General features: G+C 38.7%; 1 protein-coding gene across 2 annotated transcripts in view; it reads right to left on the reverse strand.

The window, feature by feature from the left end:
• LOC149218453 (NAC domain-containing protein 54-like) overlaps positions 1-26,847 on the reverse strand; it is a 297,338-nt gene that overhangs the window by 108,593 nt on the left and 161,898 nt on the right. The window contains exon 6 of one of the 2 annotated variants that reach the window (XM_089384056.1): positions 4,337-4,739. The exons of the other annotated variant lie outside the window; for it this stretch is intronic. Coding sequence (XP_089240182.1) covers positions 4,375-4,739 — 365 coding nt within the window. The 3' untranslated portion in view covers positions 4,337-4,374. Of the gene's footprint in view, positions 1-4,336; positions 4,740-26,847 lie in introns of those variants that run through there. 2 annotated transcript variants of the gene reach the window in all.

Below are 26,847 nucleotides of genomic sequence, written 5' to 3' on the forward strand. Positions count from 1 at the left end.
GTCTTGGGTTTTTGGAGTAGGAGACACCAAGAGTAATACGCAGACCTACAAGACTTGGAGAAGAAACGCAGTAAACAAAGCCCTAAATTACAGTCATATATGGAACCCGCAGTCTATACGGGAAACGCATTCAAGTATGGAAATACGCACAGCAAAGAAGAAAAGTAATACGTTGTTCTTGGAAAACCTAGCCGCAGTTCATGAAGAGATACGCATCAACTCAGTCATGATATATGCTCACAGGCCCTAATCCATAGTGAATCTGGAAGCGTGGTTACTCACAACACTTATACGCCGTTTATGAAGAGATACGTGAGTTCATATATACGTTGGGGTGATACGCTAGTCAATGGACAGTGTATGCTGGTCTATGGGCAGTGATACGCTATGACCTATCCGTAGCAATATATTTATATTCGCAAGCAAACCACGCAGTGATATACGCAAATAAAGATGACCACAGTAAATACCCTAAGCCGCAGATGTTGGATAGTCATATGCTAATATAAACATTGGACGCTGCGCAATAATATAAAAGCTGGACGCTGGGCAATCACTGGACAGTATTACATAAACGCTGGAGAGTATTATAAACATTGGACGCTGGACAATTTTATAAAAGCTGGACAGTATTATAAACATTGGACACTGGGCAATAATATAAAAGCTGGACGTTGGGCAAACACTGGATAGTATTACATATCCGCTGGATAGTTTTATAAATGTTGGATAGTATTACATATACATTGGACAATTTTATATATGTTGGACAGTCTTACATATACGCTATTTATAAATGTGTTTGTTGGACAGTTGCATATATGCTGGACAGTTTTATAAACGTGTTTGTATACACACAACTATGCCCTATACGTTGTGCAGACAAACGCATCTACGTAGTTAATGAAATACGCTGCTCGTGGAACACATCAACGCAGTCAATGAGATATGCTGCTCGTGGATACGCATCAATACAGTCAATGATAAACACTGCTCATGAGGCACTTAGCTGCAGTCCTCAGATGTAGCCACAGTCTACGCAGTCATGGTTACCTATATATGTTGTTCTTTACGCAGGGCAGAAAAATTCATACGAAGTCATTCATATGACACACACAAGACAACGAAGCCACAATCATAATAGAGCCATAGTAAGGAATGAAGTTGCAATCAACCGCAGTCAAGGATGGGTCTAGGGTTTGGCTGCGTCCTCAGATTGGTTAAGGAACCACAGAACTAAAGAAGCAATTGTGGTAATGAGATAAGGGTTCAATGAAGAGATCCATAGCATACGACACTCTCAACATGTTTCAGAGAACAGTGACAAGCATCATATATATGCATGATCAGTAAAATGCAGCATGATCACGATAATCTAAAGGGCAGCATGATCAGACAATGGGACTGCATGCTGATGTATGAGGCACCATCAATGAGACTGCATGCTTATGACGTATGATAATGGGCATGAGCAGCATGATGATAAATAGGGTTGCATAACGATGGAAGATGTTGCATGGGCAGCATGATGATGAAAACAGATGAGATGGTGCTACACGGTAAGGTGTGGTAAATGGAAGAAATGGATAGGTGAAGCTGTCACCTTAGAGAATCAGTTGAAGCAGAATGTCTTCAACTGATCTCAGGTATCATCATTATAGGAAATGATCTATGCTCAGATCCAGATAAGTCAAAGTGTTGACTTCTATTGTAAATGTATTATCTCTCTCTCTCTCTCTCTTTCTCTCCTGAACTTTGAAGATAAAAGAAGATTTGATCAAAGGGTTTCCCCACACACTGTGGGGTTTGTCCCTAGCTTGCGCCACATCTTGTGTCCTCTTGTCTTGGCTTGTCTTCTGCGATTTATATTTATGTTCTATCTGCAGTTTATCTTAATGTTGATGTGATTGCTAACTATGAAAATTTAAATAAATTGCTCTAGCATAGAACATACCAAAACTAACAATAACAAAAATGACTAGTACTTTTTCAAATTATTTTGGAATAATGTTCTGTCTATTCTTTGTTCTTCAGGCAATCAGTGGTGTTGCTACAAGAAATGGAACCGCAATTGCTGAACTTCTGCAGGATACCGTTTCTTCCCCTTTGTATAGTTCATTACACATGAATGGGGGTGTTGATGTTGAATGTGCAATGATCTCATTGGATTACCAGCCATTAATGAGAGTGAGGACCAAGGTACATCTAATGCATCCTATTAGGTGTGAATTTATGAGTTGTTGTCGAACCCCCTGTAGGATCCAACAGTCAAGGAGCCATAATGAATCCCCATTGTTACTAGCGAGACACCCTGTCATTAAGACAAACAAGCTTCAATGCATCACAAGACTCTGATCTTACACCCAGATAGATGTCAATGGGCCCAGGTTGTTGGAAGGAGGGCCTTAAGAAATCCCACATCAATCCAACACGAGCAAACCAAAAATTAACTAAACACATAATTTATTGAGAGGATCCCAAAGGATCTATTGACCTGTGATTTTATCGAGCCCAAGGTAGTCCATGCTCACTAGATTTCAATTTTAGAGAGTCTGAAATACTAAGAAAGAAGACTCCAAGGGGCTCCATTTCCATAAATAGTCCATTGGGCCTGGAAAAAGGAATAAACATGTACCCAATAGACATTCCTCTCATAGTTTACTGAGCACAAGAAGGAACAAAGTAAGCTTAGTTTATTATGGCAAAAAATCAAGAAGAGGTAGTGAAAGGAATGACTTCCTTCTCCACCATTTTCAGCGCCTTCACAATCACTTCCATAAATTCCTCCTTAGATTGGGGTTTTTGATATAGCTTGCATCTGTGCCATTCACCAAGAAGGTAACATTTCCATCATCAATTGTTTTAACCCGAACAAATCCATTATCTAAGACTCTCTCAACTTCATAGGAACCCATCCACTATGTGTTGAGTTTCCCTTTAAAATTCTTAAATTTCGAATCAAACAACAATGCCCAGTCTCCCTCTTTGAACTACTTTTTCTTAATGTATCTGTCGTGCCATTTAGCTTGTTGTTATTGGATCAGATCAGTATGCAGAAAAGCATCCTGCCTAATCTCATCCAGCTCATTGAGCTAGAGGATTCTCTGTTGTTGTACCTCATTAAGGTTTATACCAAAAACTGTTGCCATCTTAAAAGTTTTGATCTGAAATTCAATTAGCAGTAACACTCATTTTCCATACACTAATTCATACAGAGAGAAGCCAACGGTAATCCTCCATGTAATCTGATAGGGCCATAATGCCTCAGGAAGTCGATCAGCCCAATCCTTCTTATGCAATTACACTGTCTTTGTGAGGATTGTCTCCAACACCTTATTTGTTGATTCCACCTGCCCATTGCCTCTAGATGGTAAGGGGTGGACTTCAAATGAGTAATATAATATTTTTGTACAATTCCCTGCATAAGCTTTGACACAAACAGAGTAACCTGATCAGTAACAATTTCCCGGGGTAACCCAAATCATACAAAACATCAAAAAAAAAGAAATTCTACCACTGCTTTCTCCGTTGCTCTAGGTAGTGCTCTTGCTTCCACCCACTTCGTCACATAATCAGTACAAACCAAAATATACTTCTTACCTTTGGACATAGGATTGATGGGACCTACAAAATCAAGAGCCCACCTCTCGAATGGTTCTATGAGAACTTGTGGCTGCAAAGGCATTTCATCTGATTGGACAGGTCACCCTATTCTCTAGCAGTTATCACATTTACGCACATACTCCTTTGCATCTTTAAAAAGACTCGGCCAATAGTACCCAAAGCAGAGGATCTTATAGGTTGTCCACTTATTTGCAAAATGTCCTCCACAGGGTTCATCGTGACAAGCTCTCAAGATATCATACATCTCGTCCTCCCTGACACACCTGCGAATAATCAAGTCAGGTCCAGTGCAAAAGAGGTCTCCTTTTACCCAAGAGTAATTAGCACTTTTCCTAATAATTCTTTTCTCCTGACTAGATGAAAAGTAGGGGGGTAACTTTCCTGCAACAAGGTAGTTGGCCAAATCTGCAAACCAAGGTGTTTTAATAGAGATAGCAAACAAATTTTCATCGAGAAAGTTATCATTAACAGGAACATCTTCACCTGCATGGTTGGGCCTATATGGGATATTAGCTACCTGATTTTCTTTTCCGAGCCTGTCCAATACTATGACATCAAATTCCTGCAACAGCAAAAGCCACCTAGTAATCCTGCCATTAGTCACTGGTTTTTCCATGAGATATCGAATAGCAGAATGATTAGTATGTACAAAAACTACATAACCATTGATGTAATGTCTAAACTTAATAATATCATAAATTACAACAAGGAATTCTTTCTCAGTTATGGTGTAATTCAGTTCTGCAGGAGTTAAATTTCTACAAAATAAATAGCATGGGTTACGCGATTTTCGTTTTGGCTCAATACCGCTCCTATAGCAAAATCAAAGGCATCGGTGGAAATATGAAAGGGAAATTTCCAATCTGGACCTCTCAAGACAAGTGCTGAAAAAAGTTTTTCCTCGAGTGTATCAAATGCATCTTGAAACTCATCACTCCAATGAAATTCAGATTCTTTAATCAATAATTTAAACAATGGCGAGGCTATCTTTATAAAATTCTCAACAAACCTTCTGTAGTAACCTGCATGTCCGAGGAAACTTCGAACTCCCTTTTGACTAGTTGGTGGGGACAACTTTTCAATTACTTCGATCTTAGCCGAATCAACTTTAATTCCTGTAGCAGAAACATGATGACCCAAAACAATACCTTCAGCCATAATCATGAAACATTTTTCATTACTCAATGAAAGATTAGTTTCTCTACATCTTTGCAAAACTCTCCTAAGATTATGTAGAGCTTCTTCAAAAGTATCACCCATTACTGTAAAATCGTCCATGTAAACCTCTACGCAATCATGCAAAAGATTAGAGAAAATACCAAGTATCACCCTTTGAAATGTGGCTGGTGCGTTGCATAAACCAAATGGTAGTACCTTATATGCATAGGTTCCCCAAGGACATGTGAATGTTGTCTTCTCTTGGTCCTCTGGAGCTATCCTAATTTGGTTGTACCCATTGAACCCATCTAGGAAAGAAAAATACCTCTTCCCTGCTAGAGTGTCCAGCACTTGGTCTATAAAAGGCAAAGGAAAGTGATATTTTAATGTAGCTTTGTTTAGTTCCTTGTAATCCACACACACTCGCCATTTACCATTCTTTTTAGGAATGACAACCAGTGGGGATACCCATTGGCTGTATGAAATAGGATAAATAAACCTTACTTTTAACAATTTTTGCAACTCATTTTTTACAATTTCTCTCAAAGCGGGGTTCATTCTCCTTTGCAGTTGTCTCACAGGCTTGGCATTTCCCTCTATGTAGATATGATGAATGCATGTATCTGGGTGAATACCCCTCATGTCTGTGTATTCCCAAGCAAATGTATCCGAAAAGTCTTTCAATGTCTAAATTAATTGCTCCTCCTGTTCAAGAGTCAAGGCAGAATTGATATTTAGGGTTTTTCCAGAAGAAATTTCAATTACCTTACCTCCACATTCAGTCATTGAATATGCAGGAAATGCAGATAAGAGGGTTGAATGTAATTCAGTTGTTGTATCATATTTATAAGAGTTCTGCAGGTTAGTAATGATATCTAGATTAGGACTAAATTGCCCCTCTAAATGTTGTGAAAAATCAGGATTAGAAATATGACAATTTATCAGATTTTCCTCCGAATTTTCCTTAAGGCTCATGGCTTGGGCTATTGTCAATACTGGGTGAATAGCTTCTAAATCATGTTCTTCATCATCCCAATAGGTATTTTCCAACTTTAGGAGAGGTTTGGCAAGGGGGTATAGGTTGATGTGTTTAGTTTCAGCCCCATGAGCGATGGTCATGTTTCCAGACCTACACCCTATGTAGGCATCAACCGTAGCCAACCAAGGTCTCCCCAAGATCAAAGGATGCCCTCCCAAGTTGGTCTTAGGTTGAAGAACATAGAAATCTGTAGGGTATTCCTAGGAATCCAATGAAATGACAATGTCTTCTAATACACCCTTTGGCTTTACCTTAGACCTATCTGCCAATTCTAACATGGTAGGAGTAGGAAGTAAGTCAAAGGATCCTATGTGAGACAATGTTTCCATGGTCATCACATTGATGGTTACACCTAAATCGATTAGAGTGTTTCTTATTGGATACCCATTGATAAAGGTGGTAACCACAAGGATCCCAGGGTCTGCATATTTCTCAGTAACAAATCCGGTGGACATAAGACTTGCAAGTTTTCCACCTACTTGAATTGTAGAAGGTTCCTTTTGTCTCCCTAGTTTCTTAGTACATAGCTCCCTCACTATTTTGGCATAAATAGGGATATCCTTAATTGCTTACAGTAACGGGATCTTAATGCATACATTTCTCAGTTCAGACACAAGATTGAACTCGGGCTGTTTTATTTTCATCTCCAACCTCTTTGGAAAAGGAGGCTGGACAATATGAGACGAGGAAGGTTCTTGTGACTTTAAAATGATTTGTTCGGCTGGTTCTGGTGTGGTTTCTACTTCAAGTGTATTCAAAGTGTCTTCCTCTATAATCTCTTCTATTTTTCTGGGCCGAGTCACCACTTTTCCTGATCTGAGTTTGGTTTCCAGCAGCGACACAGGAAATTCCTGCAACGACACAGGAAATTCCTACAGCACGGGAACAGAAATTTCCTACAGAGGCTCTGGTGTAATGCAATAGGTAGTAAAAGTAGGATAGGTGGCACATCCAATATTGTGAGTAGATTGAACGGCTTTATTGTTGGGATTGGGTACTAGTTGGGCAGGAAGTTGTGTAGGTCGTGGTTGATTTCGTGGGGCAGGCAACTAAAGTTGTTGTTGTTGTGGCTGACCCATTTGTTGTGGCATGGATTATGGTAGATAAAAATTTTGAGGGGGGTAATTTAATGCAGCAAGATAATGAAAATTCCCCTGCCAATATTGTTGTGGAGGCCAAGGCTGCCAGGGCATTGGAATCTTCCACATCTGATTCTGAGCGTAAGGAAATTGAGAATGTTGTTGTAACATACCTGTAGGACGTGGCTGCCATGGTTTTTGAGGTGAAATTGCATAGAGTGCATTGACAGCTTCCTGATCTGCTAGATATGCTTCTTTAATCTCTGGAAGAGAAGGACACTGATCAGTAGAATGATCAACCTCACAAATTCGACATACCTCTATACTGTTTGCAGGACATTCCCTCAAGGGATGTTTCTTCCTACACTTGGAGCAAAACACAGCCAAGGCTTTCTCCACTTCCTCCTGCTTCTTCTTAGCCTGTAAAACATCTAACTGTGAAGACAAAGTGCTAAGAATGTCAGTTTTAAAATTTTCAAATAAGTTTCCCATTTCAGCGCTGGTTACCCCAGTGCCTGCAACTGATTTAGTGAATCTAGAAGAGTATTTCTTGATCATTTTCCAGCCTTATAATTTCCCCTCGAATATCATCGACACAACTCACACACATCATCATAACTTAATTTTGATACATCACCTACTACCATCAAGTTCAAAACCTCGAGAAATTCTGGTCTTATGGCACTCAGTAAGATTGTCCTCAGGGTTTCCTTGTTCAGCTGGTTCATCTTACATCTTTGCAAATTATAATGGAATCTCTCTAGGAAGTCTTCCAGGCTTTCTTCCGCCTTTTGGGTCATGCCAAAGATTTATTCCCTGATGTCCCTGGTCTTAACATAATCTTGGTACTTTTTCAATAACGCCTTCTTCATGTCATCCCATGTTGAAATGGAATTCGCAGTTAGTCCCATGAACCATCTGCGTGCTACATCCTTTAATGTGGCAGGAAACAACTTTAACTTTTGAGCATTTGAACAGATGTGTAGCTCCTGCACAATACATCAAACTCGAATATGAAAGCATCGGGATCTTCACTAGAGGTACCACGAAAAATAGGCAAAGCAGAGGGAGGAATGTTTTTCATCTGACTGGTCACAACAGAATCTTTGATAGGAAATTTGAATGTAAATGGTTCCCCTTCCTTCTCATAATAGTCCCCATCTGTCGTACCAGTACCCTCTAAATGAGCCATATTAAACCAAAAAGGAGTGGGACCTTGGTAAACTACAAATCCTTTAGAGTCATCTGCCTGGAACTTTGGTTCTTGAATAGGATTGAAGAGGAATTCTTCTTCAGGCTGACCACTAAGCAAAGACAATGTCCTCCTAGTAAGAGGAGATTCTTGATGAGCAGCAACAGAGGATTCTCTGTCAGAAGGATTCTTCTCTGTTGTGGGGGTATTGCTCTGCTTAGGATTAGTTGTCGATCCTTGTTCAGAATTGTCAGTCCTTGGTTCAAATTCCCCCTTGTTCTTTGCAAGCTTCTTTTTCCCTGCCAGTTTATTAGTGAATGAAGTGGTTCTCACACCACCACCAAAAATTCTTGAAAATTTATATTGGCCCCTATATTAAAAAAAAAATCAAAACTTCTACTTACCAAATAATCAAGACATGGCTTTGGCGAATTTTGATCTCTGCAGGTGCGTAGGCCTTACCCCACGTCTTACCACTTCGACTCCCCCAGTCCTGAAAAACTCAAACAAAAAGAAATCATACTAAAACACTTTCAGTATCATCCCTTAGCACCTCCCCGGCAACGACGCCAAAATGTTTGGGCAAATTATAGACTTATAATTTGACAGACAAATTATCACCCAAGGGTAGGTAAGCTTGTGAGATGTTGCGCAAAAGACATGCAAGCTAATCTCAAGTCCTTTCTAATTAAAACATTCATACACACAGCTCTAATGTCTCTTTTTGCATCAACACTTGGTAGCAAAGACTATTGAGTGGATCCAATCATCCCTCTATAGCGCTTGATATCGCTGATGTTGATCAAAAAAGATAAAAGACCAAACAGACAATCATAAAAATCAAGAAGCTAAAACTTGATTAAATGATTCCAAACGCATTTATCAAATAAATTTCTTCATCCCACCATTTCACATACACTGCTAAACTTTAGAAAAGAGAAACAATAGTTGTGCAAATAACTTACTGATGCATAAAAATAATCAAAAGAAATACAAATACTATAACTAATGGAGTTGTGAGCAAAGAAGGGCCTCCCTTACTCACAACCCCTCTACTATTAAAGGAGTTTACACCAAAAGATCAACAGAGCATGTAACTTTCTATTAATCTGAAAAGTATTACAGAGATGTACAAGTCTGATATGTTTGACCAACCAGTACCCTTGCAAATGAAACATAATGAAATTTATACAAGTTCAAAGGAATATGTTTGCCTGAATTAGGAAAACTACTATGTTGTAACTACTTGCTATCAATAACTAAACAGAATGACAAAATATCTCTGCTGAGTTTGATCCATGACTGAAAGCATGGATCAAACTAATTTCATTACATCATTGGAGCTTTTTCCCAATATGGCCATCGAGAAGAGGACTGAAGATCTGGGCAGTTTCAATGATGAATTCGAGGCAGCCAATAGGACAACGTCCATGTAGGTGGATTTCCTCATAAAACCCATGTTCCCATTCTTCTTGAAACTAAGTGGAACATATCCAACCACCGATTCTGTTGCAGGAAATCTAGGCGGTTACAGGAAATCCACATCTACAAGAAATCGCGGAGTGTCTACAAGAAATCGGCAACCACAACTGTCTGCAAGAAATCACGGAGCTACTTCAAATCATGACTAATCTGCATAAGATTTCGATCATTCAAACTTGATCATTCAATTAGGAAACGATTAACTTCAAGAAATACTTAAGAACAAGGTAAAATAATACTTTTTAAGATAATTTGCATACCATGAACACACAACACCCTTTTGGTCAAAACTTAGGTAATATAGGCGAAATAGGAGTAGTTAGGAATTAAAAAGAGTTCAAAGAGGGGGCAACAAGCTCTTAGGAGGCTATCAAAAAGTGAGCAAAATGGGACTCAACAAAAGTTAATGTTGTAAAGCAAAAAGAATTTTATCTTATTTCTGTCCTCACCACTACCCCTCCTCCAGATACATTGGATCATTGGTTGATTGATAGTGGTGCCTCAAAGTACTTCACTGGGTACAAACAAGTTCTCTCTAACTTGATGCAAAAGAAGAAGAATATGGAGATTAAACTTGGGGATAATGCCACTTATCCCATGAAAGGAATTGGGAACGTTACTCTCCACTTAAATCAAAGTCAAACTCCTCATTTAAAAGAAGTGTTATATGTACTTCATCTGAAAAAGAACTTCGTCTCTATTTTTGCGATGGAAGATAAAGGTTTTAAAGTCACATTCATTGATGGGAACATTCGTGTTTGGCAAAGGAACCCAAGAGATGCATTCACTCTTAGATTCAGGGTTGAAGGTCTCTATCAGGTTGGAAGAAGTCTGTTGGGAGCAATGACTTGTGATACTTCTCTTCGATCCGAATTATGGCACCAGAGATTTGCTCACCTTCATTTTAAAGCTTTACATGATGTAAGGAAGATGGTCATAGGTACGCCCGAATTCAACTTAGATCATGAAAGTGTTTGTCAAGGTTGTGAAGCTGGAAAACATACAAGGGGACCATTGCCCTCAAGTGAAACTCAAACCACCGATATTCTTCAATTGGTCCATTTTGATCTATCAGGTATGTTGCTTGTGACTTCTCTCGCAAACATGGATCTATTTCTTAAAGAAGAAGGATGAAGTGTTCAAATGGTTCCACTCTTTCAAAGACTTGGTCGAGAATCAAACAAGGAAGAGGATCAAATATTGAGGACTGATAATGGGACCGAATATGAGTCGAATGAATTCAAAGACTATTGTAGAGAAGTTGGCATTAAGAGAGAGACCACTACTACATATACTCCTGAACAAAATGGAGTTGTCGAAAGGAAGAATAGTACTATCATAGAAGCCACCCACACTATGCTTCATGATCAAGGTCTTCTGTGTTGAAGAATCTAGGGCACTGATTTCATGAGATTTTTCTTAGCATGATAACTATTAATGTTTAGCTTATTAGCATATTATTTAACATTAGTGCGTCTTCTTTAGTTCATTAAATAGCTATAATAACAAAGAGACAAGAAGACGACATGTTGGCTTTCTAACACGGCCAAAACCTCTCCCTCATGGAGAGGAAAACCCGCACAAAACTCTTCTTATAGAGATTCCAATTGACGAACACCAAGACAATGACCCTTGACTAACTAAGCCACTCCAAGACCAAGACAGTGATCCTCTTCTTCATACTACTGAGATCATCATCATCATTATACCATAGAGACATTCATTAATGCTACAACATCACTGAGAATATTACTGAGCTTCCTGATCCAGGAGGATCTTGTCAGCGTAGCATGAGGAGTCTTCAGTGGTATAAACATTGAAGTGATCGTCAAATGATCATTGGTCGATGAGGTCTTGAACTTTATCAGCTTTGTCAATATTCGTCATCAGAATTCAGCGTCTTCAGCTTTGACAGTGATGTTTATGTTTCAGGTTGTCCGATGTTGGTTTCAGTTCCGCCGGTGATGTCAATGGTTGATATTGTTTTCATGATGTTCGAAGGATATGGTTTTGTACCTGGTTGTCGACATGTGGGTGTCGTCATTCCGCCAAGGCTTGATTGTCAAACGTGGTCCATGGTTATCATCTTATGGGTTTGAATGTCACATTGTGACAATTGATGTAAAAGGGGTTTCTTTTAGATCAAGTCTAAATCCTAGCTCTAAAAAAAACATTGTACCATTCAAACCTAATGATAAAACCTAACACTTAAACTAAGTCTAAAAACCTAAAACCTAAATTCATGTATTAAAATACATTAATCCTAAACACTATCTCGGGCCATATCAATACATTACAAACCTTGTTAAAACACATAAACATTACAATATGACCCACGATCCCTAACCGTTGGCCTAACCACATCGAAACAAACCGCAGCGGGCCATGTGAGTGGACAAGGGATAAACCGTCAGGGTTAATCGTATTAGACCGTGACTGCGCAGGAATTTATAACTAATCGTTGACATGAGAACGCGGTGCAGTTAACTCGTAGTCATGGGTTATCTCAACGGTTTGGTGGACAGACATGGTCAGGCAGGGTTAGCAGTGGCATGTGAGTGTCGGAACTGCCGGATTAGCCGCAACAACCAACCATTAGCAAGTGAGTCACCGGAACCATCGGCCTAGAGGTTACCGCAAACTTGTTCACATGCGGTGTCAGTGCTTCCTCTACCCAGTTAGCTAGCCGCTAACGGATTAGGGTTATTATATGGTATTTTTGGGTTATGATTGTTGTTTAAACACTAAATTAATTCTAAGACCATGCAAGTCTATCCCTAGGTGGCAAATCATGACTAGACCGAGCATTTGTGACCAAAATTAGAGTTGATTCACTCCTAAACTTGGCCTAAGGAGGTTAGAGTGCATTTGCAAGGCTATAAAGACAATTTGGCTCGTTGAAATGAAGGAGAGTGGTTTTGAGTTCTGTATGCAGATTTTGGAGGATATAGGTTGTTTTGTTTTCAGTGTAACAGGAGCATCCGGACTCAGAATTGGGAACCATGACAGGCGTTGGAAAGCTATTCAGAGAGCTTTCTTGTGACAAAGACCAGAAGTTTCTGCATGCACAATCAGTCTGGTTAATTTGTTGTGTAATCAACCTCATCGGATTCAATCCTAATAAAGCGGTCACCCATATTGAAAGTGAACCCAGAGACGTAGTCCATCAGGGACGAACTCCGTAATCAATCTTGTTGTCTGGTATCGCTGTGTTTTTGTTGTTTTTCACTTCTGTTTACATATTGCTTATGTTTTAATACTGTTGTCAATTCATCCTTTTTCAATCGATTCTCACGGTTAAAGCACTTTAAGTTCACATTCGGTTCACTAATGGCATTAATCAATTCTACTTCAGTTTAATGTATGATCATTTTAGATCATATAATTCGGTATCAGAGCAAGTTGCGTTTGTAGAATTTTGCCAATAAATTTTAACCAGTTCGAAGTCGCAACGTGGAGAAGGAACACTCGAGGAGATTGATCCAGAGATTGGAAAGCGAAGAGTCGCTCATAAGTCGACCATGACAGGATCTGATGCAGGCGAAACCCCTGAAACTAAGATGAGCGAGGAACAGTTTCAGCAAGCATTCTTGAGTATGCAGCAGATATTTGGAGAACTCTACAAAGATAAGAAGGTGAGAGATGTAACAACTTCTTCAAAGACATCAAAGAAGGACAAAGGTAAAGGCAAGGCTGATAAACCTCCTTCACCTCCGTCATCTCCATCATCATCATCTTCTTCTTCTTCTAATGCAAAATCTGAAATAGAAAAGAAACCTAAAAAAACATCTCTTTTGAAACCTGATGTAAAATTTGAGTTACCTATTTATGATGGCAAAATCAATCGTGAGAAGTTATAATTGGATTAAGCAGTTAGAAGTGTATTGTCGTATTCAGAACATTTCTGACGATAAAATGAAAATTCAGTTAGCTACACTTAGAATGGGGGGAGCAGCTTTAATCTGGTAGGAAAGTAAAACCCAAATAGATGTAAAGCGGAAAGGTAAAGTCATCTCTTCATGGTCTAAGTTTTTAAAAGCTCTTAGAAAACAATTCTATCCTTTAGGATCCATGCAACACACTGTTATTAATTCGCAGCACTTGAGGCAAGGTAAAGGGCAGAGTGTTCAGGAGTTTACTCGGGACTTCAAAAAGAAAGCATTGGCGCTTGGTATTTCATTGTATACACGTGAAACTTTATTAAAACACATCGGCAATTTACATTCATATTTACAGCATCCTTTATTGATGTTTAATACTGATGATTTTGATGAAGGGTGTGTTCAAGCCATACATATTGAATCAGGTGGCAGACCATTCAAGTTTTCACCACAATCATCCAAAGAGTTGGAAATCAAGGATTCCAATGACAGTAAAGGGAAGAACAATTTGAAGAGAAAGAAATCAGCGACAGCTCAGAAGGAAAGACCTACTTGTTCTCATTACCAGAGAATCGATCATGATGAATCTAGGTGTTGGAAACTTCATCCCGAACTTAAGCCAAAGAAGTTCCTTAAGGAGAAGGATGAAAATAAAGCAGATGCAGCAATCCAACAAGATCTAGGCTCTGATTCAGGTGATGAAAGGAGGATAACTGCCATAGTTTCGACAGGTAAAACTTTTAACACTGGTTCAAGTTCGAATACTATTACATCTTCATCAAACATAAATCCTTCAAATGAGGATAAAAGAGTTGAATTATTTAACATAAGGATAACTTCTAAGCACACAAAGATAGATACAATGTTTGACAGTGGATCACAGGAAATTTAATATCTGAATATTTAGTTAAGAACTTGGGTTTGGAGACACGGAATCATCGAAGACCTTACCCATTAGGATGGCTAAATAAATCAACTCAGATAAAAGTCACAAAACAGTGTCGATTAAGATTTTCCATTGCAGCGAATTACATTGATGAAGTGGAATTAGATGTGGTTTCAGTAGACATATGTGGAGTTGTCTTAGGAAGTCCTTGTCTTTATGATCATGATGCAGTTTTTTATAGGAGAGAGCATAAATATCACCTTAAGAAAGATGGGGTTGAATTTATTGTCAAGGCACATAAAAGTAAAACTCACTTGTATTTAGTTGTTGCTAATCAATGAAGCGATCAATAAGTTCAAATAAGAGATTTGTACTCATGTGTGTAAACGAACATAAGAATCGAAATGATGTTTGTTCAAGTTATGAGTCCCAGTTTAAAGATAGTTTGATCGAAGAGGTAGAAACTTTTTCAGTTCTATTTAAAGAAACCAAACATCTTACTCATAAGCAGGGAATACAACATGAGTTACAGTTGATGCCTAAAGCTCCTCTTCCTAATGTCAAAATGAATCAATTCAGTCCAAGTTTGGAAGTTATCAGTTACAGGGATGCAGGTAAGTATTAGGGAAAGTCAACGTTAAATTTCTCTTGTATTGTGTCGACATTTCATGTTACAAACAGTTTGGAAGCCTCTTTTCAAGTGGAGAGGAAGCCCATTTGTTTTCATATCAAAGCCTTTTCTAAAGCAGTGTCAAAGTATCCAATACATCTAAGGGAAACTTATGCATCAGGGGAAAGTGCTAATCAATGGAAACATCATTTAATGAATGAAGAAACAATGATTCAAATAAATCATCCGACATTTCAATACTTTCAAAATCAAACTAAGTTGCAGCACTTTTCACCTTACAGTTTGATGAGTTTATTGCAGCAAGTTCACTTAGTACTCAAGAATCAGGAAAGTATATCAAATCAAGTCGTTGGTATGATGTCCAGAATGTCTTTGAATGTTTCTGTTATTCTGCAAAATAGATTGTTAGTACATGTCAAAAGTATTGAACAATATTCTGCAGAGACTATTTTCAAAGATGTTTATGAATCACTAATTCATGGTACTTCATGGAAGGAAGTCAATTGCCACGTTCATAACAAGTTGTTTGACCATCTTCGCAAGTTGTCATACTACAGATGGATGGCACAGGTCACAAATCCAGAGGATGTCATGATCAGCATCATCAGGGTCATCACTTTCAGGGATTGATTGAATGTATTGGTACATCTTCCAGACCAGGTGGAGAGTGAGGGAGCTCTACCCTCATCTACTATCCGTTCAAGTCACACTGTTGTGGTCCAAAAGCTTTCAAGTGGAGAGGATTGATCCAAGAGGATCTTGTCAATCCAGCACGAGCGGAGTCTTCAGTGGTTCAAACAGTGAAATGATCGTCAAATGATCATTGGTCGATGAGGACTTGAACTTATCAGCTTCGCCTAATCGTCATCAGCACTCGGTGTCTGGTGTCTTCAACTTCGACAGTGATGTTTATGGTTCAAGTTGTCCGGTGTTGGTTTCAGTTCCATCGGTGATGTCAATGGTTGATATGGTTTTCATGATGTTCGAAGGATATAGTTTTGTACCTGGTTGTCGACATGTGGGTGTCGTCAGTCTGCCAGGGCTTGGTTGTCAAACGTGGTCCATGGTTATCATCTTATGGGTTCAAATGTCACATTGTGACAATTGATGTAAAAGGGCTTTCTTTTAGATCAAGTGTAAATCCTACCTCTAAAAAAAACATTATACCATTCGAACCTAATGATAAAACCTAACACTTAACCTAAGTCTAAAAACCTAAAACCTAAATTCATGTATTTAAATACATTAATCCTAAACACTAAACCCTCTCGGACCATATCAATACATTACAAACCTTGTTAAAACACATAAACATTACAATATGACCCACAGTCCTTAACCCCTGCCCTAACCGCATCTGAGCAAACCGCAGCGGGCCATGTGAGCGAACAAGGGATAAACCGTTAGGGTTAACCGTATCAGAGCCTGACCGCGCAGGGATTTATAACTAACCGTTGACATGTGAACGTGGTGCAGTTAACTCACAGTGGGAGGTTATCTCAATAGTTTGGTGGACAGTGACGGTCAGGTGGGTTTAGCAGTGGCATGTGAGTGTCAGAACCGTCGGATTAGCCGCAACAGCCAACCGTCAGCAGGTGAGTCACCGGAACTGTCACCCTGGAGGTTACCATAAATCTGTTCACATGCGCTGTCAGCGCTTCCTCTGCTCGATTAGCTAGCCGCTAACAGATTCGAGTTATTATATGGTATTTTTGAGTTTTGATTGTTGTTTAAACACTAAATTAATTCAAAGACAATGCCAGTCTATCCTAGTGGCAAATCATGACTAGACCAAGCATTTGTGACCAAAATTAGAGTTGATTCACTCCTAACTCAGCCTAAGGAGGTTAGAGTGCATTTGCAGGGCTATAAAACAATTTGGCTCGTTGAAGTGAAGGAGAGTGGTTTTGAGTTTTGTATGTAGATTCTGGAGGATATAGGTTGTTTTGTTTTCAGTGTAACAGGAGCATTTGGAGTCACAATTGGGAACTGTGATAGGCGTTGGAAAGCTAATTCAAAGAGCTTTCTTGTGACAGAGACCAGAAGTGCCTGCGTGCACAATCAGTTTGGTTAATTTGTTGTGTAATCGACCTCCTCGGATTCAATCCTAATAAAGCGGTCACCCATCTTGAAAGCAAACCCGAAGACGTAGTCCATCAGGGATGAACTCCGTAATCAATTTTGTTGTTTGGTATCGCTATGTTTTTGTTGCTTTTCACCTCTGTTTACATCTTGCTTACATTTTAATATTGTCGTCAATTCATCCTCAATCAATTCTCACAGTTAAAGCACTTTAAGTTAACATTCAGTTCACTAACAACATTAATCAATTCTACTTCAGTTTAATGTATGATCATTTCAGATTACTTCCACTGAGAGACTCATCATAGCTATGAGCTTCACTGTCGCTGCATCATTACAGAGACCCTCTTCATTTCGAATACACCGAGACTATGAGATAGTGATCATCAATATAGTGACCGTGTCTATGATATATGTAAGTTGAGACAAAGTTTGATATAGATCCTTCTTGCCAAGGGTGTAGACACTTGTGACTGCATTTATCATAGCACTGAGATTTATATCATCTCTTTCCACCGAGGAGTATTAGCAATGCACCAAAACATGTACTAAGGAGGAGACTAAGATTTCTTGCAAGGTTTTAGATGTGACGAGATAGTATCTTTGCTTTATCCATCCGAGAGTGTATTCCTTCAAAGTATGCAAGGTTGCAGACCCTGTACCCATCTAAACTTCTTCAGAGATATGTGAGATTCTCTTCTACTGTTTTGCGGTGACTCTAGTTGCCTATTTATAGGTGTTATCTCTCCATATCAAGCCGACATGACTTTTATTTAAATTCTTTTTGTTGGCCGACGTGACTGTCTTTTTTCATCGTTTTGCTTGCTTGTCTTCAAGAGGATTGTGTTGGTCTTGGAGGGTTGTTCTCAGACATTAGGTTGACCCATATACATTATACGAAGGCTCAAGAAGAGATCCTTATATATGACTTTGACTCTTTGACTTTTCTAGTCCTATGAAATGAGCAAGAAACTCATTCATTTAATTTACAAAAATAATATTTCTTATTCTTGACAAGTACAGAGATCAAAATTACGTTTGTAGATACCGAACCTAGTTACACTTTTCTTCAACACTCCCTCTTAACTAGGGAGGTATTTATAATGGTACTTGTGTTGGAAATAATACTGAGAGGGGGGGTGAATCAGTGTTATCAAGTCAAATATTTCTTTCTCAAAATCAAATGATATACGCTACTTCAGTTAATTAAACCCGCATATATACGCAATTATGCAGAAGGAAACCCGCATATACAATGCAAACTTTTAAATGACTTTATCTTTCTGATGATGATTATTAATCTGTGTTCGAGAATCAAATAACCAGTAACCAGAAACAGTAAAACAGAGCAGAAAGACAATCGCACACAAGAACACAAGATATAAGGTGGAAACCCAATGTGGGTGAAAACCACCTGCTGCAATTCGTCTCTATCTTCTCTTTAATTACACTGGTGCAGTCCTTTACCAGTACGCAGGCTGCAACCTGCAGAGAGCTACAACCCTCTCTCATTTTCCAGCTTCTCCTGGAAGGGAGCTACAACCCCCTTAGCTCTTGCACTAGCCAAGATACTAGTATATAGGTGCTGGCCTACAGAAGGCTACAACCTTCTCTTTCTTTCAGGGACCACGTTTCATGAATTTTCAGACTAGATCCACAAATAGCATCAATCAAACATCAAGAATTTCTGCATCAACCAATCACCTTTTCACCAATCAAAACTGAATCAAAATAAACACTTCTCTGACGACTGTACCCAGATCACAGTAACAGTAACCACACACCAAATCTAAACCCAGAACACTGCAGCAATAAACAGAAGCAGCAAGATCACAACTCAAAATATATACGCTACTTTAATAGCCTGAAACCTGCGTGCATACGCTTCTGCGTATGGAACAACCTGCGTATACGTTGTTTTACTTCACTGAGCCAGCGTGTATACGCGCCTTCGCTTCACTGAACCTGCGTACAGATCTATAAAGGATAATACGCTCTTTCAGATATTCACACACTAATTAACCCAGATTATCAGTTTTATAGATCAAGCAAGCGCCACATATAATAGATCAAAATCATACAAAGATACTATCATTCAAGCTTAAGGATTATGATCCATCAATAGAACTTATCCATCTCTATGCGCTAAGGTTCCTCCTCCATTCAGATTCAGATCTGCACCATAACCCAATTACCAGTATTCCAGATCTAGCACTTTATCAGATATTCAATAACAATTCAAATGATCCCTTGCCACATGATCTCCTTCCTCTTTTATAGTTTTAGGCCTTCCACAATACCACGGTCCAAAACCATAATAAACCAATACCACGAACCCAATACTTGGGATCAACACGTCTGACGAGGTACCATGGTCCAAAACCATAGGTTCAAATACCAAGGACTAACTACCACGGACCAAAGGTAAGTTCTCCAACATATACGCGCTTTTCCTTGCATGAAAGTGCATGTATACGCACACGCGCCTTTGAAACGTCTAACCCGCGTGTATACGCGTCTTCATCTAGATGAACCTGTGTATATGTCTTTTCCTTCATTCTGAAAGCCTGAACTAAGATCTGTTACCAAAGAGAGTTGCCATCAAGGACAACACCTGTGCCATAGCTCCAAACCTGTGCCATAATGCCAACAACTTGGTCATTCTCAATTTGAAGAATTTCTCATAAGAAGAATCCGATTGGTAACCCATCTGTATAGCACTATGTTGCAGGAAACATGGGGTAGGAGCTCGTTTCCGTACGGAAACGAGTACGAAACGCTGAAACGCGTTTGGTACGGCCCTGAAACGCGTTTCAGGGCCATACGACCCACGTTTCAGCATTTACTTGTGTTTTTTTTTATTTTTATTTATTTATTTGTTTTCTAATCTATTCTTACGTTAGCCTAGTGACTTCTAGTTGCTTCCAAATGCCTGTCTAAAGTTATAAAAGTGAACTTTTGCCCTAGTGTTGATATGCAGTTCATGGTAATGTTAAATTCTTAAAGTAAAAGTGATATTCTCCTTTATTTTTCATTTTCATCCTTTTACTTAAATTTTTAACATTACCATGAAATGACTCAGGATGTTTGAAAGTGGTTTCGCCCTCATTGGATTTCATATGGAGAAAGTAGAATTTTAGATCTCACTCAAAATCCAGCAGACTTATCTGTTTTTCAAGATTTCAGGATTGAGGGGATTGCAATGTTTCCATTGGATTTTATCATGTACTAGGGTATGGAACTTGTATTTAATCGAGAGAACCAAGCCCTCTATGCAGGGGAGACTCCCAATAATCAAGAGAATGTAGGGTACTAGGGTATGAAACTTGTATTTAATCAAGAGCACTAAGGTCATTCGACTATGTAGGAGGAGATTCCCAATCAAGCACGAGACAAAAAATTAGAAATTTCTCGTGGCTGATTTTGGATATTTCTATTTTCATTATGTGATTATTCATGAGTAAATGCGACGTAAATTTAGATACTTATAGTTTATGCATTGACAATTGATAATTTTATCATAATGTAATAAATTAGAATGTATCATGTATGCTTTATGATTGCACATATTTCTTAAATGTCCTAATATATATATATATATATATATATATATATATAGATATATTTGTGTTTCCCCGTTTCCAAAATTTGGGGAGGTCGTGTTTTGTATCGCTTCCCGTTTCGGAAACTCGTACCCGTTTCCCTGTTTCGTGCAACCTTGGTAGAGCATCATAGTAACCAACATTGTTTCCACAGCAAGGCCTTGACTGACAGCTCTATCTCTCATCATATCATAGCACAATGTTGGCGAGACCAATGACTATAGACACCTTCATCATTGTCTCTCAAGGTACATAGTACATACCCACTTGGGTGTTCACTAAGTATGAGCTTATAGGACTATTCTTATCTTAGGTTCCCGGCCCTCGAAGAATATCGCTCCTCTTGCCTACTCTTGTCTTGGATGCCCTACACATCCTCAAAGAGCATCAGATACCAGATGATTACCCAATCCTACATTCTTTCTTCCAAAGTGAAGACAATAATGTTGTGTCTATCTCTCCCTCTTAGCTAGGGAAGATATTCCCATTCCTGTAAAGTAATGCATCCAAGCTCCTTGTGACCAAGGACTTGCTAGAGCTCCCTCTTAACACGGGAATCTCCTTTCCATCAGCAACTTCTTCTTCATGTGTCCTTCAATTGCTTGATCAACTTCTTTCCTTGATGTCATGAAATTCAGTTGAGCTTCTTCCCTGTAGGGCATTGGCCATCGATCACTTTCCTTCTTGGTTTGTCATGTCATTTCTTTCTTCATGGAAAGTGGCCTTCTTGGTACGTATCTGTAACCTTCTTCATCTGGATACTTCTTTGTCTTCATGCTTTTTTTAGGAATTTCCATCAACCACATGAATGTTATTTGTCCTTGTGCTTCTTGTTCCAGTAGCCTTGCATGAACTCATCCAGACATTATTCAAGAAATCAAGGCATAACATTAAATCAAATTGTACTTTTTAAGATGGCTCCTTATTATGACATCTTTTTGTAGGTATCAGCATCTTGCATGCATGTTGACACATTTCCCAAAGATATATATTGTCAAGGGTCTCTATCTTTTCTAGACTTCTAATAGTCTTTGTATCTTTCCAAGAGATTTCCTAGTCAGCTCTTCTTGCTCCTTGGATGTTGATTGTCTTTATCATGATTGCACATCTTACGATCTCTTTGCTTCCTCACACATTCCATTCCAGGGGTTTTCTAATCAGAGTTATGTAATTATAGTCAACCACCTCATATTTCATATGAGGACATATTATGTTGATTTCATCTGGTGTGACTTGTGTCTTTTTGCATCCTTTCAGAGGAGGAGATCCTTTTCCTTCGAGTATCCTTCTCAAGATAAAGTATTGATCTGCAACCATACGACATGACATTATAAAACTTTAATACAAGTATACATACCTCATTTTACCTTTAGGTTGTCCAAGCTTCTTTCAGCAGCGTCCTTGATTGAAAGATCTTCAACCCCTTGAACCGCTCTTACGTCATCATATCATTATTCATGAACTCCACAGATTGGAGTTTCTATTGAAACACTTGCTTCATCCCTAGATCAGTGAATCTTCTAGTGAAGATTCCATCAGAGAGTCTTGAGGATCTTAAAGATCCTTATCTAGCAGATGTTTCCCTTTTGTTGCATGATGAACATTCTTCAAATGTTTGAGTTCTGCAAAGTTGTTGCCTAAAACTTGCCTTCTTTCATAGAAACCCTAAGTTGTTGACAAAGGTATCTTACTTATCCTTGTGATTATAGTCACCCTCGTGATGATGTTAAGAAATCTTGTTTCTAATACTTCCCTAATGTCACATCATATCCGATAATATATTGTAGTCACATTCTTCACAAGATCTATGAGCCCAAAAGGAGACTTATAGAGAGAGACTAACTTAAAGAATTCTACTCCCTCTTACCATGGGCTACATTCAGCGTCTTCCATCTAGTGACATGAATTTTCTTTTCCTGCTATCAATGTTCTTTTAAGAACCATATTGTTCGTAATTCCTTTTCTAGCTTCCCTAATGTCTACCTTATGAATTCAAAGGAGAACTTATTCAACAACTTCACTCCTCTATCAGGAGTAAGACTATCCTCCTCATTCTATGCAAGGACCTTTTTCATGAGAACTATGACTATCCTCCAATATTTCTATTTCCTTGCAAAACAAAGTCATTAAACCAAAAACATGAAAGATACTTACTTGGCATGTGAAGAGGAGATCTTCACCTTGATGCTTCCTTTGCTTGAGTTGCCCATCATGAACCACTAGTATCCTTTTACCAAAACTTCTTTGGAGACCTTCTAGCATCATGACATTTGTGATCTTGACATCACCGAAACTGCTTTATGATCTTGAGATCATCTTGACTTCTAATTCAACTTCAAGGTGCTTTTGACTCCTACATTTGAAAACATTGTTGACATGCTAGTGATATTGTTGTCCCACAAGTGGACTTTATCACACTCAACATTCCTAGGAGTGCATCAACAAACACCTATATCAAGCATTATCCAAACAATGATAGTGATATAGAAGGACTCATGTGCTGATCCGAGCACTATGCTATTGAGATCATGTTTATAGACAAGATCTGAGATTGTGACAAGTATATTGTTATGACATTGTACCGAGATAGTGATATCTATGAGCATTGTACATACGAGTTGTGTAGAGAGACACTATGTTGTGAGAGCCCGAACTTCGAATTCATGATTGTGTTTTTATTGAGATCATCTTTTGTTGTACCACCAAGATCTTGATTGTCATTTCATCTCGAGGTCTTAATTAACTAGATCTTCAAGTTAAAATATGTATTGGAGATTTTGATCCATTGAGATCATGATTGTCTCATCATAGACTTTATCGAGATCATAACCTATGTTAGGATGATGACGGTACCTTGACCGAGAATATAATTGTGATCACCGCAATCTTACTTATCATGGTTGTGCAGAGAATATATATATATATATATATATATATATATATATATATTATTGTAGTAGTACTGAGTTTCTTATCCAACACTGTGTGCTTCCTGTAGGATCTTCACAACCATTATTCGTATCCCAAGAAATTACTGAAACAGAGATACCAAAATGAACACGTTAAGTCTATTAGTGTTTATTTCCATCATGATCATGCCGAGAATATATTACTTAGTGACTACGTTGAAGACTTCGATTATGAGGAGATCAAGACAGTGATTGCGTTGATGCCAAGAAAGTGTTTTCATTGAGACAAAAATCGTAAGAGTGTCGAGACAGGGTATTCTTTTCTTTCACCGAGGCAGAGTATCTACCGAGTTCATATACCAAGATATTATACTTTGATGTGCTCATCAAGACTGATACAGGAGTTTGAATATGTCACTGTTATGCATCACCGAGAGCCTGTACCTTCCGATACCATCTAAAATTTTAGAGTGATCTGAGGTTCTATTTTACTGTGATGACTCTTTGATGATGACTATAGAGACAAATTTTGTTGTTTGTAGATTTCTGGTTGTAGAATTGTTCCTCCAATGTCTCTTTTCTGCCCTTTATTAGATTGCAACCATAGCTCTGATACCATGTTGAAGAATCTAGGGCATTGATTTCATGAGATTCTTCTTAGCATGATAACTATTAATGTTTAGCTTATTAGCATATTCTTTAACGTTAGTGTGTCTTCTTTAGTTCATTAAATAGCTATCATAACAAAGAGACAAGAACACAAGATGTTGGCTTTCTTCCAGGGCCAAAACCTCTCCCTCTTGGAGAGGAAAACCTACACAAAATTCTTCTTATAGAGATTCCAATTGACGAACACCAAGACCATGACCCTTGACTAACTGAGCCACTCCAAGACCAAGACACCGATCCTCTTCTTCATACTACTGAGATCATCATCATCACTATACCAAAAAGACATTCATTATTGCTGCAACATCACTGAGAATATTACTGAGCTTCCACTAAGAGACTCATCATAGCTATGACCTTCACTGTTGTTGTATCATTACAAATATTACAAAGATCCTCTTCATTTTGAATACATAGAGACTGTGAGACAGTGATCATGAAGATAGTGATTGTGTCTATGATATATGTAAGCCGAGAAAGAGTTTGATATAGATCCTTCTTGCCAAGGGTGTAGACACTTGTGACTGCATTTATCATAGCACTAAGGATTGTATCATCTCTTTCCACCGAGTATTGGCAAAGCACCAAAACATGTACTAAGGAGGAGACTGAGATTTCTTGCAAGGTTTCAGATGTGACAAGATAGTATCCTTATTGTATCCGTCTGAGAGTGTATTCTGAGCTTCTTCAAAGATATGAGACATTCTATTCTGCTCTTTTGTGGTGACTCTTGCTGCCTATTTATAGGCAGTATGTCTCCATATCAAGCTGACATTACCAAGTGAACTGATGTGTCTCCTTTGCAAGACGACATGACTTCTATTTAAATTCATTTTGTTGGCCGACGTGACTCTGTTTTTTCATCGTTTTGCTTGCTTGTCTTCAAGAGGATTGTGGTGGTCTTGAAAGGTTGTTCTTAGACATTTGGTTGACCCATATACATTACATGAAGGCTCAAGAAGAGATCCTTATATATGACTTTGACTCTTTGACTTTTCTAGACCTATGAAATGAGCTAGAAACTCATTCACTTAATTTACAAAAATGATATTTCTTTTTCTTGACAAGTACAGAGATCAAAATGATATTTGTAGATATCGAACCTAGTTACACTTTTCTTCAACATTCTAAAGTTCTTATGGGGAGAAGTTGCCAACATTACTGTGTATGTTTAAAACAGATGCCCACATCAAGCTTTGGACTTCAAGACACCCGAAGAAGTATTCACCAGTAAGAAACCCGATGTTTCTTATTTTAGAATTTTTTATTGTCCTATATATTTTCATGTGCCGAAAAAGAAGGAAACAAACTAGATGCATCTGGGAAGAAAGGAACGTTTGTGGGCAACAGTGAAACTTTCAAGGCATATAGAATCTATGTCACTGGTTAAAGGAAAGTGGAATTAAGTCATGATGTCACTTTCGATGAAGATTCTGCTGCTAGGAAAATTCGTGAACTTCCTATCCCTAGGAAGGACAATGATATTGTTGATGCAAAACCTTCTTTTGATGAACCGATGCCTGATGTTGAAGGTTCAATGGATCCGATTGATCCACCTCCTAGTGAGCCCACTACTTCAAGAAAAAGCCCTTTGTGGCTCAAAGATACTCTTGAAGATGTGGAGAAACATATTGAACTGAGCGGGACATTTCATGAAAGCAAGAAGTCGAACATGTACCAAGGGTACTTAGCTGCCATGAGTACCATTGTACAATTTCAGCGTTGTACATTCGAAGAAGACGTGAAACACCAAGTTTGGAAGGGATGTGATGAACGAGGAATATGAGTCGATCATGAATAATGATGTCTAGGATGTGCTCCTAGACCCAAAGACAAGTCAATGGTCACTTCAAAATGGCTCTACAAGATCAAACACGGAGCTGATGGGAGTGTTGAAAAGTTCAAGGCCAGATTTGTTCCTCAAGTCTTTTCTCAAAAGGAAGGAGTAGACTATGATGTGATATTTGCACCAGTTGCGCAATATACCACCATTCGTTCGATCATAGCCCTTGTCACTTCGCAAGGATGGAGCCTACACTAGATGGATGTCAAAATTGCCTTCTTGCATGGTTCGCTTAAGGAGGAATTCTATGTAGAACAACCCGAGGGGTTTGAAGTTCAAGATCATAGGACACATGTAGCAGGTTAAAGAAAGCCCTCTATGGATTGAAGCAAGCCCCTAGGGCTTGGTATGAGAGGAATGATAGCTATCTTATGAAGCTAGGATTTACAAGGAGCGATGTTGACCTAAACTTATACTTCAAAGTTGAAAAGGACAAGCCCCTCATTCTAGTCCTTTATGTGGATGATCTCTTTTTGACAAGTGATGACCCTTTGATTCATCAATGCAAGAGGGAGTTGGCTTGCAAATTCGAGATGAAGGACCTAGGACTGATGAATTACTTTCTAGGGCTAGAGGTTTAGCAAAAGCCAGGTGAGATTTTCCTTTTTCAAGGAAAACACATTGTGAAGCTACTTGAGAGATGTGGGATGGTGGATTGCAAGTCCATGACTACTCTGATGGAACTCAACTTTAAGAAGCTATGTGGAAGTGTTACTGCACCAAGATTAGCGAACCCTTCCGAGTATCGCCAACTTGTGGGGGCCCTGATG

Source organism: Pinus tabuliformis, chromosome Q (genome assembly GCF_031772625.1).
Source record: "Pinus tabuliformis cultivar Carrire ecotype Pingquan chromosome Q, CPIR1, whole genome shotgun sequence".
Lineage (NCBI taxonomy): Eukaryota > Viridiplantae > Streptophyta > Pinopsida > Pinales > Pinaceae > Pinus > Pinus tabuliformis.